The 16,945-nt window shown below is 35.7% G+C and overlaps 1 protein-coding gene across 6 annotated transcripts in view; it reads left to right on the plus strand.

Moving 5' to 3' along the window:
- The window catches only part of SFMBT1 (Scm-like with four mbt domains 1), a 114,483-nt gene that overhangs the window by 67,068 nt on the left and 30,470 nt on the right, over window positions 1-16,945 (plus strand). For 5 of the 6 annotated variants that reach the window (XM_018038235.1, XM_018038234.1, XM_013973623.2 and 2 more), the window contains exons 3-4: window positions 7,085-7,179; window positions 13,036-13,276. In XM_018038235.1, coding sequence (XP_017893724.1) covers window positions 7,085-7,179; window positions 13,036-13,276 — 336 coding nt within the window. Of the gene's footprint in view, window positions 1-7,084; window positions 7,180-9,382; window positions 9,456-13,035; window positions 13,277-16,945 lie in introns of those variants that run through there. The other variant, XM_013973625.2, reaches the window with a different exon arrangement.

Below are 16,945 nucleotides of genomic sequence, written 5' to 3' on the forward strand. Positions count from 1 at the left end.
TTTCTTGCTTAATCCAGCCTCTGGAGATCATGTCTGCTTTCTGTCTCTATAGATTTTACCTAGTCATACTCTTTTTTTATTAACGTTTCCATGGTGTATCCTTTTCATCCTTTTACTTTCAGCCTCTGTGAATCATTATATTTGAAGTAAGTTTCTTATAAAACCATACAGTCACTAAAATTTTTTTCAGTCTTGTAATTGGTGTGTTTAGACCATTTACAGTTAATGTAATTGTCGATATGTTAAGGCTCATGTGTGCCTTTTATTTAAACATCTGTTGGTTTTGTTCATTTGTTTTCTCCATTTTTTGTTCCTTTTCCTATCTTCCTGTGGGGTACTTGAAAGTGTTTTTAGAATTTTGTTTTGATTTGTCTCTACAAATGTGTTCTTTTGTTTTTTTAAGGTTTTGTTTGGTTGAGTCTTTTTTGCTGTGCAGGCTTCTCTGTTTGCGGAGTACAGGGGCTACACTCTAGTTACAGTGCACTGGCTTGTCGTTGGGCTGGCTTCTCTTGTTGCATAGCACAGCCTTCAGGCGCCCAGGCTTCAGAAATTGCCACTTGCAGGCTCTACAGCACTGGGTCAGTAGTTGTGGCGCACAGGCCTAGTTGCCCCATGGCATGTGGGATCTTCCTAGAGCAGAGATCGAACCTGTATCCCCTGAGTTGGCAGGCAGATTCTTAACCAATCGATCATCAAGGAAGCCCTTATACTGTTCTTGAGTGTATCTCTTTGTGTAGCTTTTTTAGTGGTTGCTCTAGGTATTATGTATACCTAACATATCCCATTCTGCTGATGTTATCATTTTGTTAGAGTGAAGTGTAGAAATTTTACCTGCTTTTTATATCTCTTTACCTACTCTTCTTTATAATAAAACTTGTCTTAAATATTTCTGTACATATTTTGAGAACCACATTAGATATTGTTAAAATTTGGGGGAACTTTCCTGGCTGTCCAGTGGTTAAGGCTGTACTTCCAGTGCAGGGCATTACAGGTTCCATCCCTGGTCAGGGAACCAAGATCCCACATGCCTTGTGGTGTGGCCCCCCCAATTTTTTTTTTTTGCTTCAGCTATCAAATATAGTTTCAGAAATTCAAGAGAAGAAAGAAAATGTTTCATAATGATGTTTCCCATTATTTTTATTTTTTCTTCTTTATTCATTCTTGATTTTCCAAGATTCCTTCTACTATCATTTCACTTCTGTTTATAGAATTTCCTTTAGCCATTTTTCTAGTGTAGGTCTGTTGGTGATAAAATTATTAGTTTCCCTGTCTCTGGTTACTTCCCTTAGAAGAGGTATTGTTTCTCTTGCTGCTTTCAAGATTTAATGTCTTTCATTTTCAGCAATTTGACTCTGTGTGTCTGTGTACAGATTTCCTTGGGTTTATCTTGTTTGGAGTTTTCTCAGCTTCTTAAAACTGTAGGCTTATGTCTTTTGACAAATTTGAAATGTTTTCAGCCATGATTTCTTCTAGGACTTTTACTGCCCTGTTCTTTCTCTTCTTTTGGGACTCTGAAGACACTTTGTTAAATCTTTGTTATTGTTGGACAGCTTTATGAGGCTCTTTTCATTTTTTTCACTTTGTTGTTTAAATTGGGTGTTTTCTATTGCTCTTTAATTTTAGTGATTCCTTGTTCTCCCCATTCTGCTTATAGAGCTTATCTATGGAGGGGTTTGTTTTGTTTTTTGGTTATTATATTTTTAGTTCTAAAATTTCTTTTTTAGCTGAAGAGAAATGAAAGAGGGGAACAGGTCCAACTTAAAGTGCCACAGCCCCACTCTTCTGACAGAGGTTCAATAACTTGTCTTGAATAGATGCTTTTCAGTTTGGGGTTTTTTTTTTTTCCCTTCGGTTAATTTCAGAACTTTTGAAATGGTCAAGTTTCATTGTTTAGCCAGTATTTTTGCTGCTCTTCTGAAAGAGTAAGGTATTCACTTTGCTATTTAGGAAGCTGATTTGTTTTCTTTTGTTTTAAATGTTGTCATTAACTCATACAGTATATACATTACATATGTAGTATATATTACATGTGGATTTGAATCCGTTGCTGTCATCATTCATTTGATGATCAAATTGTTCCATTCTCAAGCAGTGAGAGTTGTTTCAGATTGGTTCCTGTGTTCTTTGGATGTGATGTCATTATATCTCCGATAGTTTTAGTCCTTGCTTTCTGGCATAGAAAGGTTCCAAGGTTCCTCCTGTACATTTCCTGCCCCAACTTTGCAATCTGACATTTGTCTGAGAAGCTCTTTTTTTTTTTTAAGTGGATATGATATTTATAGTCTACAGCCCAGATGCTGGGGTGCTTGTTGATAGGAGCTTGCCATTTCTCCTAGGTCTCATCCATAAACATAGCTGGAAAATACACATCATTTTGTTTGTTTGATGCGTGGTGTGGGGGATCCTTGTTCTGTGACTAGGGATCAAACCTGAGCCCCCTGCATTGGAAGTGTGGAGTCTCAAGCACTGGACTGCCAGCAAAGTCCCAAAATATACATCTTTTGAAGAGAAAAGAAAATCAGATGGCTTCATCTGATATTTATAATTTTATAAAATTATATAAATTTTATATAATTTTATAAAATTACAGGAATTTTCTTTCTTTGATTTTATATCTTTTCTTTTGAAAATGTGTTGTTTTGTAATCTTTAGTATCATCACTTATTTGTTTTTATCCTTATTTAAACTTTTTAAAATTGTTTTATCCTTATTTAAATTTATTTATTTATATAATATTCATATAATTTTCTCACAACAAGAATACCAACATTCCAGATATCAATAGAATAGTAGTGTGTGGTTTAAGATTTCTTTATTGTTTTGTCTTTAAATATATTCCACTCGGTTTGCAGTCAGAATTCTGTATTTTAATGACTTACAGGGATTCTATTTTCTTTGTGGTTTTTCCACCAACCATTAGGCATGTTTGTTTAAGTTCATTTTCAGTTTTTAGAATTTTTAATTTAAATATGTTTCTAAATTGTATAAAGAATATACATAATTATAAAGTCTAAATTATATTTATAACAACATTCCCACTTTCAGGCTGATAGAATTCATGCTTTTTAGTCTCCATATATAAAGAAATTTTATTACATTTTATCCTGTCATTCATTTTTAAAATGTAAAAAGATATATGTGAGCATTTACATATATATTCATATCTCTTTTACCTTATGCAAAAATTAGAGCTACAATAAAAACTGCTCTATGTTTTGCTGTTTCACTTAATATGTACTGAGGATTATTCCACATCAGTATGTGGTAATTGTTCTCATTCCTTTTTACAGCTGTATAATGTTGGATGTATATACTATATTTTATTCACCCAGTTCCTTACTGATGGACATTTGGATTAATTCCAGTCTTGGTATTACATATATAGTACTACAATGAATAGCCTTGTACATACGTCTTTTTGTATTTTTGCCAGCATATCTTTGGGATAGATTCCTAGAAGTGGGATCAGAAGGTAAATACATATGTAATTTTGTTAGCTGTTGCCAACAAAAATATAACCCCTTTCACCAGGGTTGTATCATTATACTTTACCTGCCTAATTACTTGCCTCACCATGGAGTGTGTTGTCAGACTTTCAGAGTTTTTTCCAATCTGATATCTCAGTGTAGTTTTCATTTGCATTCTTTTAAAATGAGTAAATTTGCACCTCTTTCCATATGTTTAAGGACTGTTTGCAGTTAAAAAAAATAAATTCTCTTTTCATGTATTTTGCTCACTTTTTTAGCAGATCATTAATTAGTCTTGTTTTTTCTCAGTTTTTAGGTAGTTTTTTTGATGTATGGGAGATTTTAGTGCTTTAATTCATTGCTTTTGTTGTTCCTGTTTATTTATTTATTTTTTAATTAGCATGCTGCTTGAGGGGCTAGGGTTCTTGCCAAGGACCATGAATACAAATTGTCTAGCCTTGTTATGTTCTAGTGATGGAAGTTGGCTTTCTATTGACTCATGCTTCCAGGATGCTCCCAATAAAGTCTTTATTGATTTATTTTATTTCTAGTGAAAATTTTCAAATATGTAGAAATGAATAGAAAACATGTAAGGAATACTTCTGTACCTACCATACAGAATTAAAAATTAATAAATAATAAATTAACTTTGTCAAAATTCGTTTTCATTTTTTTAAATTGTGGTATATTATCCGTAACATAAAATTTACCATTTTAACCATGTTTAGGTATACTGTCCATTCACATTGTTGTGCAACCATTAACATCACCATCTCCAAAACCTTTTTATCTTCCTGTACTGGAGCTCTGTGCCCATTAAACACTAACTCCACATTCCCCTCTCCCCCTAGTCCTCGGAAACTCCCATTCTTCTTTCTGTCTCTATGAATTTGACTACTCTACCTCAAGTAAGTGGAAACATACAATATTTGATCTTTTGTGCTTGGCTTATTTAGTGTAATGTTGTCATAGTTCATCTATATTTTGTAGCCTGTATCAGAATTTCCTTCCTTTTTGTGACTGAATAATATTGCATTGTATGCATATACCACATTTTGTTTATCCATTCATTTTTTGATGGATACCTGGGTCAGTTACTTCTACCTTTTGGCTGTTGTGAATATTGCTGCTCTGAACATTCATGTACAGTTACCTGTTTGAGTCCCTGTTATCAGTTCTTTTGGATATATACACAGAAGTAAAATTGCTGGATCATATGGTAATTATATTTAAAATGTTTTGAGGAACCACCAAAAAATTTTCCACACTGACTCTACCATTTTCTATTCCAAGACCAGCAATGCCCAAAGATTCCAATTTCTCATTTCCTTGCCAAAGCTTATTTTCTGCTTTTTGATAATAGCCATCCTAATCAGTATGAGGTGGTGCCTCTTTGTGGTTTTAATTTGCCTTTAATGATGTTGAAGATCAGTCCTGGGTGTTCATTGGTAGGACTGATGTTGAAGCTGAAACTTTAATACTTTGGCCACCTGATGTGAAGAGCTGACTTATTTGAAAAGACGCTGATGCTGGGAAAGATTGAGGGCAGGAGGAGAAGAGGACGACAGAGGATGAGATGGTTGGATGGCATCACTGACTCAATGGACATGGGTTTGGGTGGACTCTGGGAGTTGGTGATGAACAGGGAAGCCTGGTGTGCTGTGGTTCATTGGGTCGCAAAGAGTCAGACACGACTGAGCAACTGAACTGAACTGAACTGAACTGAATGATGTTGAACACGTTTTCATGTGTTCCATTTTTTTTAATTAATAAAACATAATATAGCTTAAGTCTCTTTTAGTTTTCTTCTAACCTTTGCTTCCCTCCATCCCCAAAGGTTATTGAAATGCATATATTTATAATCATTATATTGCAGAGTTTTGTTTTGAGGCTTAAATTATATCTTGTACTTTTTATTCTTCACCTGCTTTTTTTTTAACTTGATGTGATTTTTTTTTTCTTTTTGAGATTTATATGTCAATCCGTTCATTCATTTCAGCTGTTATATAGTAGTGCTCCATTGTAGGACTGCCATAATTTGTCTGTTCTCCTACTGATTGCTTTTGTCTGTTGCTGTTAGAAACAGTGCTGTGGTGAGCGTCCCTGCGTTTGCTTGCCGCCTTGTGTTTGTGTGAAGCATAGACTCCCCAAAGGTGTACTCATTCAGCAGCTGTTTATCGTAGGCCTGGTAGTGTTAGACATCATTTTGGGCAGTGGGGATACGTTAGTGAATAAACCCTGCTTTTAAGCAGCTTATGTGAGTTGGGATTATTGGGTTACAATGAAGTGTTTGAATCTTTGCTCCGTCAACAAAAATGTGTTGAGTCTCTGCTATGACAGAAATAAAGTATTTTCCAAAACAACGTTCCTGTCTTCATAGAGTTTGTTGTCGAGTGGGGAAGATAAAAAGACATAAGGTATACTTTGAGGTAGGAATGAATGCCTTGGAGATAATGAAAGCAGAGCCTGGGGGCTTCTACTTTAGATGTGCACTGATGGGAGGCCTTTCTGGTTGGTGGAAGGTCTTTCTGAAGAAGTTTTTGAGTAGAGATTGAATGAAGTAAAGCTTTGAATGACACAGGGGAATGAGCCTAAGCTGAGGTAATAACTAACGTAGAGGCTTTGAGGAGAGAACATGGTTAGAAAGAACAAAACAAACCATCCTCAGTGTTCTTCGAGTGCAGTGAGCAAGCATGAGGCTGGCTGAGGATGCAGTGGCAAGGTCCGGAGCTAGGAGTCAGATCATATAGGGCTTTTGTATCTCCCAGAGATTTTAGGTTTTATTGTGTGATTAAAAGGTGAAAGGTATTGTTGTTAGACCTTGCACTTAGAGCAGTAGAAATGGTGGGAAGTGATTAGATTTGGGGTATTTTTTAAAGATAGTACCTACAGAATTTTCTGATGGATTAAATGTAAGATGTGAAAGAGAAAAAGGTAAGAATAACTCCACAGTTTTGGGGTTGAGCCAAAATATCAGCCAGTGGTATCTTTTACTCAATTTGAGGACACTAAGGAAGAAGAGATTGAAAATTTAAGTTTGAAATGCCTATTAAAGATCTCAAATACTTGGCAATTAGATACCAACTTACGGTCCAAAGTGATTATAATAGTTATACTCTTGCCAGCTTTATATGATCCATTTAGGGGAATCCCAAATGGATCCCAGCAGGAGATAGTATGTCACACTCTATGGTATTGAGATTCATTGATAATCAGTGCATTAAGTAGCAATAAAAGTGTTAGTCGCCCAGTCATGTCCGACTCTTTAGGATCCCCTGGACTGTAGTCCACCTGGCTCCTCTGTCCATGGAATTCTCCAGACAAGAATACTGGAGTGGGTAGCCATTCCCTTCCCCAGGGGATCTTCCCAACCCGGGGATCAAACCCTGTTCTCCCACATTGCAGGCAGATTCTTTACTATCTGAACCCCCAGGGGAGCCCGAATCAGTGCATTAAGGGAAACTGCTATTTAAAAAGAACACTTAGTTATCTTGGGTGTAAAGTAAATTAACTTGTGAAGTAAGTTGTAAGTTAGGTTTACTAAGTTTATATTTTTATATCTTGAGTTTTCTTTAATTGGGTCTTGCCTGTTTTGTGTTGTTTTGTTTTAATTCCAGATGCTGGATCTGGAGTGGAAGAAGTGGAGTTAAGCTGGGAAGACTATCTAGAAGAGACAGGGTCCACAGCAGTTCCCTACGGGTCTTTTAAACATGTAAGTGGTGACTGTATTGCTTGACTGCCTGATCCTTTTTCATTTAGAAAAAATGAAAATCTTTTTTCATTTGATCTTTTTTCATTCAGAGACCTTATCATATGAATCAGTTTTAAATTCCTGATATGGTACATCTCTGCCATATCTGAGTTTGGTTCTAATATCTGCTCTGTCTCTTCAAACTGTGTTTTTTATTTATTTATTTTTTTATTATAGTGTTTTATTTTTTAAATTTTAAAATCTTTAATTCTTACATGCGTTCCCAAACATGAACCCCCCTCCCACCTCCCTCCCCACAACATCTCTCTGGGTCATCCCCATGCACCAGCCCCAAGCATGCTGCACCCTGCGTCAGACATAGACTGGCGATTCAATTCTTACATGATAGTATACATGTTAGAATGCCATTCTCCCAAATCATCCCACCCTCTCCCTCTCCCTCTGAGTCCAAAAATCCGTTATACACATCTGTGTCTTTTTTCCTGTTTTGCATACAGGGTCATCATTGCCATTTTCCTAAATTCCATATATATGTGTTAGTATACTGTATTGGTGTTTTTCTTTCTGGCTTACTTCACTCTGTATAATTGGCTCCAGTTTTATCCATCTCATCAGAACTGATTCAAATGAATTCTTTTTAACGGCTGAGTAATACTCCATTGTGTATATGTACCCCAGCTTTCTTATCCATTCATCTGCTGATGGACATCTAGGTTGTTTCCATGTCCTGGCTATTATAAACAGTGCTGCGATGAACATTGGGGTACATGTGTCTCTTTCAATTCTGGTTTCCTCGGTGTGTATGCCCAGCAGTGGGATTGCTGGGTCATAAGGTAGTTCTATTTGCAATTTTTTGAGGAATCAAACTGTGTTTTTTATCTTTCAGTAGCTCTGTAAGTTTTTGTTGAAAGCTGGATATGTTAATAATATACTGAGTAAAAAAAAAGAAATGAGTTTTCATTGTTTTCTGTTTATCCAGATAAAAGTTAGGCTGATTTTACTGTTCCTTTTAGCTATAGGTGTGAGAGGCTAAAAGGTACTTTGCTGTCATTTATTTTGCCTCACCTTTTGTACAGGAGCCCTCCTGATGTGGTGGTAAGGTGTGAGCGGAGCAAAAGCATTCTCTAGTCCTGTGATTTGGTCTTAGTGTTTTAGTGAGCCTAAGTTGTGCGTATTCTTTCCCCTATTTTGGAGGCTAGAGAGGGCTGGAGTTGGGTATTTTCCTTACCTTGGATCAGTAAGGTTCTGTTCACTGTAGTTGGTTAGGACCTAGTAAAATAGTTTTTCTTGAGGGTTAGTCTTGTTAAGAAGAAAGGAATGCTTTGGATGTATTTTGCGATGCTGCTTTCTTCTTTCTCATATTGCAGGCAGATTCTTTACCATCTGAGCCACCAGGGAAGCCCAATTTTTGTTATAACTTGTCTCAAAGAATTTTCTAATTTCCTTTGTGATTTCTTTTTTGATCTGTTGGCTAACAGTGTGTTTAATATCCACATATTTGTGAATTTTTTAGTTTTCCTTGTGTTACTGAGTTCAAGTTTTATTCCATTGTGATCAGAAAAGGTACTTTGTATGATCTTTATTTTTGTCCTAATGTTATGGTCAGTCCTGGAGAATGTTCCATGTGCATTTGAGAGGAACGTGTATTCTCCTGTTGCTGAGTAGTGTTCTCTTTACGTCTGTTAGGTCTTGTTAATTTGTAATCTTGTTTAAGTCTTCTGTTTCCTTTCTGTCTGGTCATTTGATCCTATATTAATTGTAGGGTTCATTTTGTTAGAGATCAGCACAACCTTGATACCAAACCTAATAATTCAAGAAGAGAAAATCACAGAGACGTGTCACTCATAATGACTGATGCAAAAATACCTTCATACAAAGTAAACTTTTTATACCAAACTGAGTGTAGCTATATTTAAAAAGGATAATACATTAATAACAAGTTGATTTTTTCCAGGAATGCAGGATGGCTTAACATTTGAAAATAAACCAGCATAATTCACCATAGTAGTAGAGTAAAGGAGAAAATTTTGACTATTATCGCAATATATAAAGAAAATGATTGATAAAATTCCATATCCACTTATGATAAAATTCTTAGCAATCTATACATGAGAATGTCCTTAATTTGATGACGTGTATATATACAAAACCTACAGAAAACTATTAATAGTAATATGATTCATATTTCTTTTTATTATGGAAGAAGACAAAAATTATGCTGGTTAACATGATTCCTATTTGATAATTGTATTGGAGGATCTAACCAATACAATAAGGTAAGAAAAACAATTAAAATGTTTAAAAATTGAGAAGGAAGGGGAAAAAAATCATTATTTGCAGATGAATAATGTATAAAATAATGTACAACTATATTATTAGAATTAATGAGTAATTTTTGCAAGATTTTAAAATACAAGACAGATATTAAAAAATGATTATATTTCTATATACTAGTAACAGACAAAAATGGAAACTGAAAGATGTGATTTACAATAACATAAAAAACATCAAATGTAACAGATATTTGCAGAGACACAAATCTTTATTAAAATAAGTTAAAATGAAGGAATATGCCTTGTTCATATAATGGAAGACTCATTGTTGTAAAGGTGTCAGTTCTTCCCAAACAAATCTGTAGATTTACTGCAACTCAAACACCAAAAAAAATTAGGTAGAAATTGACAAGCTGATTCAAATAAGTAAAACCTGACCTCAACCTAATACCACAGATAGAGATTAACTCAGGGTAGATATTAGTTCTCAGTATGAAAGGCTTCTAGAAAATATATAGTAGTATTGATATATCTTATGACTTCTAGGGATAGGGAGAATTTGTTTAAAAAGTACAGAAAATTAATTAACCTTTTAATGGAAAAATATTGATGGATCAGAGTATATTGCAATTCATGACTTGTATTAGACAACACCATCAAGAAAATTATATTTGTAATACAAGTAATTCGCAAACTGATATCTAGAATATTCGCAAACTGATATCTAATGCCTAAAAATATTTAGGCATTCCCCAGAAGAAGAAGTCTAAGTGGCTAATAAAATATAAACATTCTCAGCAAGAGAATATAAACAAATCACAGCAAGATAATATAATACATGCTTCAAGATGGTTAAAATGAAAAAAGCTGAAAATATAGTAATATTGGCTAGAATGTTGGAACAAGAAGATTTCTTATATGCTCTTGGGAGAGTACATTGGTGCAGCCACTTTGGGAAACAGCTTGGCCGTATCTTTTTAAGAACTCACGTAGGTATGCATCAAGTGACATACGAATCTATTCTTATAATCATGACAGTGTTACTAGTAGTCTTTTAAAACTGTGGACTATCCAGAGTGCCTTCTCCTAGAAGAATTAGAATGGATAAATTATGACATATGTGTATAATGGAACATTATACAGGAGTGAGAAGAGATCAAGTACTGTTATGTGCAACAGCACAAATGAATCTCATAAGCAGTGTTGGGCAAGAAAAGTATTCATACTGCATAATTTTGCCCACATAGTGCTGAAACACAGACAGTGTTAAACTGTAGTGTTATAATTTAGGATAGTGATTACCTTTCAGGAATATAGCAGGTTAGTGATTAGAATAAAAAGGAAGTTTTACACAGGATGTATACTTTCCCTTTCTGGTTTCTCCTTTGCAGAAGCCCCCTCACTTCCCAGTGGTTATGATGGCCACATTGTATTTAATTGTTGTGTTTCCATGGGCTCCTCCAATGCATGACAGTTCCTCATTCTCTCCATCTTTCATGGTGTGGATACTTTTGAAGTGCAAATCATATACCAGGTATTAGGTTGGTACAAAAATAATTGCGGTCTTGCGTTGTTGAACTTTGCTGTTTGATATCAGAATATGTTCTTTTATAAATGTGGTTATGTTATACATCATTTTAATACACTTTCTCACTTTATTTTTTTTTTGCTAGTGACTTATTATTTGCTGTTTATTTTATATTTATTTTAAACTAGGGAAATGATGTTAGATGAAAGGCAGATTCGAGCAGTTTTCTTATTCGAGTTCAAACTGGGTCATAAAGCAGCAGAGACAACTCACAACATCAACAACACATTTGCCCAGAAACTGCTAACGAATGTATATTGCAGTAGTGATTCAAGAAGTTTTGCAAAGGAGGTGAGAGCCTTAAAGATGAGGAGCTTTAAGCCACTGCACTTCTCAGTGACTAGCCGTCGGAAGTTGACAGTGACCAATTGAGAGGATCATCAAAGCTCATGCTCTTAAAACTACACGAGAAATTGCCAGACTTCAATGTCGACCGTTCTATATTCATTTGGCATTTGAAGCAAATTGGAAAGGTGAAAAAGCTTGGTAAGTGGGTACCTTGTGAGAGGACCACAAATCAAAATGTTGTCATTTTGAAGTGTCATCTTCTCTTATTCTGTGCAATAGTGAATCACTTCTTGATTGGATTGTGATGTGCGATGAAAAATGGATTTTATACAACAACTGGTGATGACCAACTCAGTGACTGGACTGAGGAGAAGCTCCAAAGCACTTCCCAAAGCCAAACTTGCACCCAAGAAAGGTGATGCTCACTGTTTGGTGAACTGCTGCCTGTCTGATCATTACAGCTTTCTGAATCCTGGCAAACCATTACATCTGAGACGTATGCTCAGCCATTCGATGAGATGCACTGAAGACTCACGAGAGTCGAACACAACTGAGCAACTGAACTAAACTGCACTGAAAACTGCAATGCTTGCAACTGGTGTTGGTCAACAGAATGGGCCCAATTCTCCTCCACAGCAACACCTGACCACACGTCGCACAACCAGCATTGGGCTACGAAGATTTTACCTCGTCTGCCATATTCACCTAACCGCTTGCCAACCAACTACCACTTCTTGAAACATCTTGACAACTTTTTGCAGGGGAAATGCTTCCACAACCAGCAGGAGGCAGAAAATGCTTTCCAAGAGTTTGTTGAATCCCACAGCATGGATTTTTGTGCTACAGGAATAAGCAAACTTATTTCTCATTGGCAAAAATGTGTTGATTGTAATGGTTCCTATTTTGGTTAATAAAGATATGTTTGAACCTAGTTATAATGATTTAAAATTCATTGGTCCAAAACCGCAATTACTTTTTCACCAACTTAAATGTTTTAGGTTTCGAGTTAGGCTTTGGTTTTTCTTGTGATTAGCTTGAATTTATGCATTTTGGTTTATTCACTTCTTTATACCACAGTAAGAAACCTGGCTCTCATTATTTGGTACATACATACAGGATTTTCAGAATTGCAGACTGCAACGTTTGTGACTATATAATTTGTCATTTAAATTCGGGCACTTTTGAAAGAAATAGGAGGCATTATTAGTTATTATTCAAAGATAACCAGTGTAAACACAGACTGTTTTAGGGAAACTGGGAAATATGGCTTCCTCTGTATGGCACATATTATACATATTTATTATCAATATAACTTCTGTTTGTCCTTTACTTTTTCTAGCTTCATAAGTTTTCTTTGGAATGATTAAGAAATCACTCTTGAAATCTTAATGTGTTGAAGGTTGTTAAAATGGTGAACATTCAGTGGTCTGTATATTTAATAGAAAGCACATTCTATAATCATGATAGACAGCTTTCGTGGAATACTGAGTTCTCTTAAAGCTCCTTCAGGGTCGATGGAACAGAACAGCATTGCTTAGTCCCTGTTTTGTTTGGATCACTCCTATGAGTTAGAACTGAAATTTCTCAGATTTCCCTTGAGAAGATTTTATTGCATTTAGTGCTTAGAATGATAAGCCGTAAATAATGTTGACCAAAGACGTACTCATTAGATGTTTTTCTGGTGGTTAATAACATTTCCATGTTCAGGTGGACACACGTTTGCAGAATGGATTTGCTCCTGGGATGAAACTGGAGGTGGCTGTGAAAACTGATCCTGAAACCTACTGGGTTGCCACCATCATTACCACCTGTGAGCAGCTGCTCCTCCTCCGGTACGATGGCTACGGGGAGGATCGCAGAGCAGACTTCTGGTGTGACATCAGGAAGGCTGACCTCTATCCCATTGGGTGGTGTGAACAGAATAAAAAGACCCTCGAAGCCCCAGAAGGTAATGGCGATACGTCATATCAAGATGTGATGTGGTATTGATGTAGGAAAATTTAGGCTGTCCACAGTCTTAAGGTTTTCACATCTCCTAAGCACATTAGTCTTCCCAACTTCTTTGAGTTAGTATTGTGAATGAGAATATTTATAAGGAATAATACACATTTCCATTAAAAAAAATTATTTTCTGTGCTCCTTATAAGCCTCAATCTTTTATGACATTCATAGGGAGCATCAGTTGTTTATCATCCTGTGGGTGTATGAGGCTCTCTGAGTTTAACTTGTAGGTCTGGCTGTCTTAGAGTACATTGGGCCAGGTTGTTTCTCTTCCTGATTTTACTGTCCTCCCTCCTATTACCTACAGACAGTCTGGGACCTGTGAGCTTTTAAAATACACCAGCTGAAGCTCCCTTCCAGGAAAGAGCCCTACTGGGAGTAGAATCCAAATTAAGCAGGACAGAGACAATAGGACAAAAGAAAGAGAAGAGTCATATAAACATGGAAAAAGGAGAGAGATGCTTAAGAAAATTCTAGACCTTATATGCTTTTCTTCCAGCTTCTTATTTTGTTATATTGATAATTTTAGATTTACAGGAATATTTCAGATTTACAAAAATATAGAAAATTCTTGGGGCCTTATTGTCAGCTTTCCCCAAACGTTGGCATTGTACTACATTTACTTTAGCCTCCTTTCCTCCCTCTGTCTTTGTCTCTCTCTTTTCTCTCTCTATGTCTCTCTCTCTCTCTCACACACACACACACACACACACGCACGCGCGCACGCGCGCACGCGCATATGTATCTTTTTAATGAACCATTGAGAGTCACTTGTAGACACAATGCCTTTTTTATTTATTTTTTTTCCTTTTTACTCTTAACATGAGAATATACCTCTAAAAATGGACATGGATGAACACAGTAAAATAATAAAATCAGGAAATTAGCTTTGATATAATACTGTTATTTAATCTACAGAGCTTGTTCTGTTTTTATCAATAATGTTTTTATAGTAAAATATTTCTATAGTAAAAGAAAATCCCAAGTCATTTGTTACATTCGTCATGTCTCCTAAAGATTCCTTTAATCTGGGACAGTTCCTTAGTCTTTTGTTCCAAAGTCTTCCATGACTTTGACATCTTTGAAAGTTACGGGCCAGTTTTCCCACTAATGTTCATTATGTCTTGGATCCAAAACATTCATTATTCCCCGTCTTTTCCTTGTCCAAGATTTCAGTATATTTGGCTGTCATCTTTTTAGTTTCCTTAACCTTTCTTTGTCTTCCTTGATGTTGACACTTTTGAGAAGTGTAGGCCGATTATTTTTTAGCATGTCTCACAATTTAGGTTTGTCGGATGTTTACTTACATTCAGACTGTGGACATTTGGTAGGAAAAAATGCAGAAGTAATGCTGTATCCTTCTGGTGCATCATGTTGCGAGACAACATGCTGTTAATTTGTCTGGTAACTAACTTGTGATATTAACTTTCATCACTTAAGTTGGTATATTCCAAATTTTTCCACTGTAAAATTACTTTTACTGCTTTTAATTAGTATCTTGTGGGAAGATACCTTGAAATTATGTAAATATCTCATTAGTCTTCAAACATCACCCACTATTTTTGGCATCCATTGGTAATTTTTATCTGAAACAGTTATTACTCTAATGCTTAGCAAACGGTTTTTTCTAATTCCTTCTTCATTTCATAATTGGCTTTCTACTACAAAAGGGCTTTCCCTTTTCTCCTGTTTACACACATGCATTTGTGTATGCATCTGTATTTATGTATATATGTCAGTGTACACTCACGAGTCTTATTCAGTGGATTACAATCCTTGCTGTCATTATTTATTTTGATGATCACACTGTCCTAGATTTGGCCAGTGAACACCTCTTCAAACTGGCAGATGTGTCCCTTGCTATGTTCCCATTATTCTTTGAGTAGTTTCTTGTTCAGGAAACTTTTCCCTGCCTCAACCCTGAAATCAGCCATTTCTCTAGGAAGCCCTGGTGTGTGTTTGTTTTTTTTTCTTTTTGTATTTTGAAGGATGATATTTACAAATGAAGATCTGAGTGTTTAGAGTCCTGGGCTTTTGGTGGGCTTCTAGCTGATCATTAACATTCTGTGAAAAAGCAATGTGAGAAAAAGTTCTGGAGACATGAAGTTACCTGGCCCACTATCTCAAGAGTATAGCAAAATTCACCTCATTTAAACATAAACAACAGGAAATGATTTCTGTCAAGTCTCATACAGGTCAAGTTATTATAATTTTTTTTAAAAGGCAAAAAGGAATAAAATCTTTCCAGAGAAACATAATCACAAAAGAGGTGAACACTGTGTCAGACAAAAACATTTCAAAACAAGATAAAAGAAAATAGTAACTATGATAGAGCAGTGAGAAAAACCATAAATAAAATTTATAAAAATTAGAAAATGAACTGACTGGAGAAAAGGAAGATTTGGAAAAAAAAATAGAAGTTAGACAAGAACTAAAAGTTTAAAAATAGTTGAAATGAAGACTAAGATGAAAACAGGAGTGACTCAAGCATGAGTAATTGAACAGAAAGAGAAGAGTAAAAAAAAGAAAAAATTTTAATTAAAAGAAATAAAAAGGACTTGGAAAAAATAACATAGGTTGGCAAAAATAGACCTCCCTGAAGATAAGAACCAAAGCAATGAAATAATAAAATACTGTAAACTACAATTTAAGAAAACTTTATGGAAATCAAATAGAATTTAAAAATACATATTGAAAGGTTTCACTATGTACATGGAGAAATCAAGGAGAACAGCTACATCAAGTTGTGTATTAAACTCTAAAGCAGAAATTGATCCCTTGATCATTTAGGCAAAAAATACTTAAGTTTCTTGAAAAGTTAAGAAAACAAGATTGTCACCAGACTGATTGACAACATGCTTTATGCCAAAAGATGACAGGGTAACATATTTAAGAAGTTCAGTAAAAGAATATACAAGGCGAAGATTTTCTGTTTAGCCAAACTGAGCTTCAGGTATAAAGGCCACATGTGAACTGTTAGGAATATGTAGAGACCCAGGGAATATTGTTCCCATGAGCCCTTCCAAAGAAATCCACTAGAGAATGAGCTGCAGAAAATGAGACAAATGAAGAAATGTTAGTGGGACAATGGTTAGTGAAACCCTAAATGACTCTTGAGAGTCCCTTGGACTGCAAGGAAATCCAACCAGTCCATTCTAAAGGAGATCAGTCCTGGATGTTCATTGGAAGGACTGATGCTAAAGCTAAAACTCCAATACTTTGGCCACCTCATGTGAAGAGTTGACTAATTGGAAAAGACTCTGATGCTGGGAGGGATTGGGAGCAGTAGGAAAAGGGGATGACAGAGGATGAGATGGCTGGATGGCATCACCGACTTGATGGACATGAGTTTGAGTGAACTCCGGGAGTTGGTGATGGACAGGGAGGCCTGGCGTGCTGTGATTCGTGGGGTCGCAAAGAGTTGGACACGACTGAGCGACTGAACTGAACTGAAATGTATATATGGCTGTGGAACTTAAAGCTAAATGATGGTTATAAGAGAGATAATACGCTGTGTAATGATATATGCTCTGACAACATAAATACAGTATAGCTGTAAAAAATATGGGACCACAGTGGAAAGAACAGGTAAATAGTGGTATAAGCTTATTCATCC

The sequence above is a fragment of the Capra hircus genome, chromosome 22, assembly GCF_001704415.2.
Source record: "Capra hircus breed San Clemente chromosome 22, ASM170441v1, whole genome shotgun sequence".
NCBI classification, from domain to species: domain Eukaryota; kingdom Metazoa; phylum Chordata; class Mammalia; order Artiodactyla; family Bovidae; genus Capra; species Capra hircus.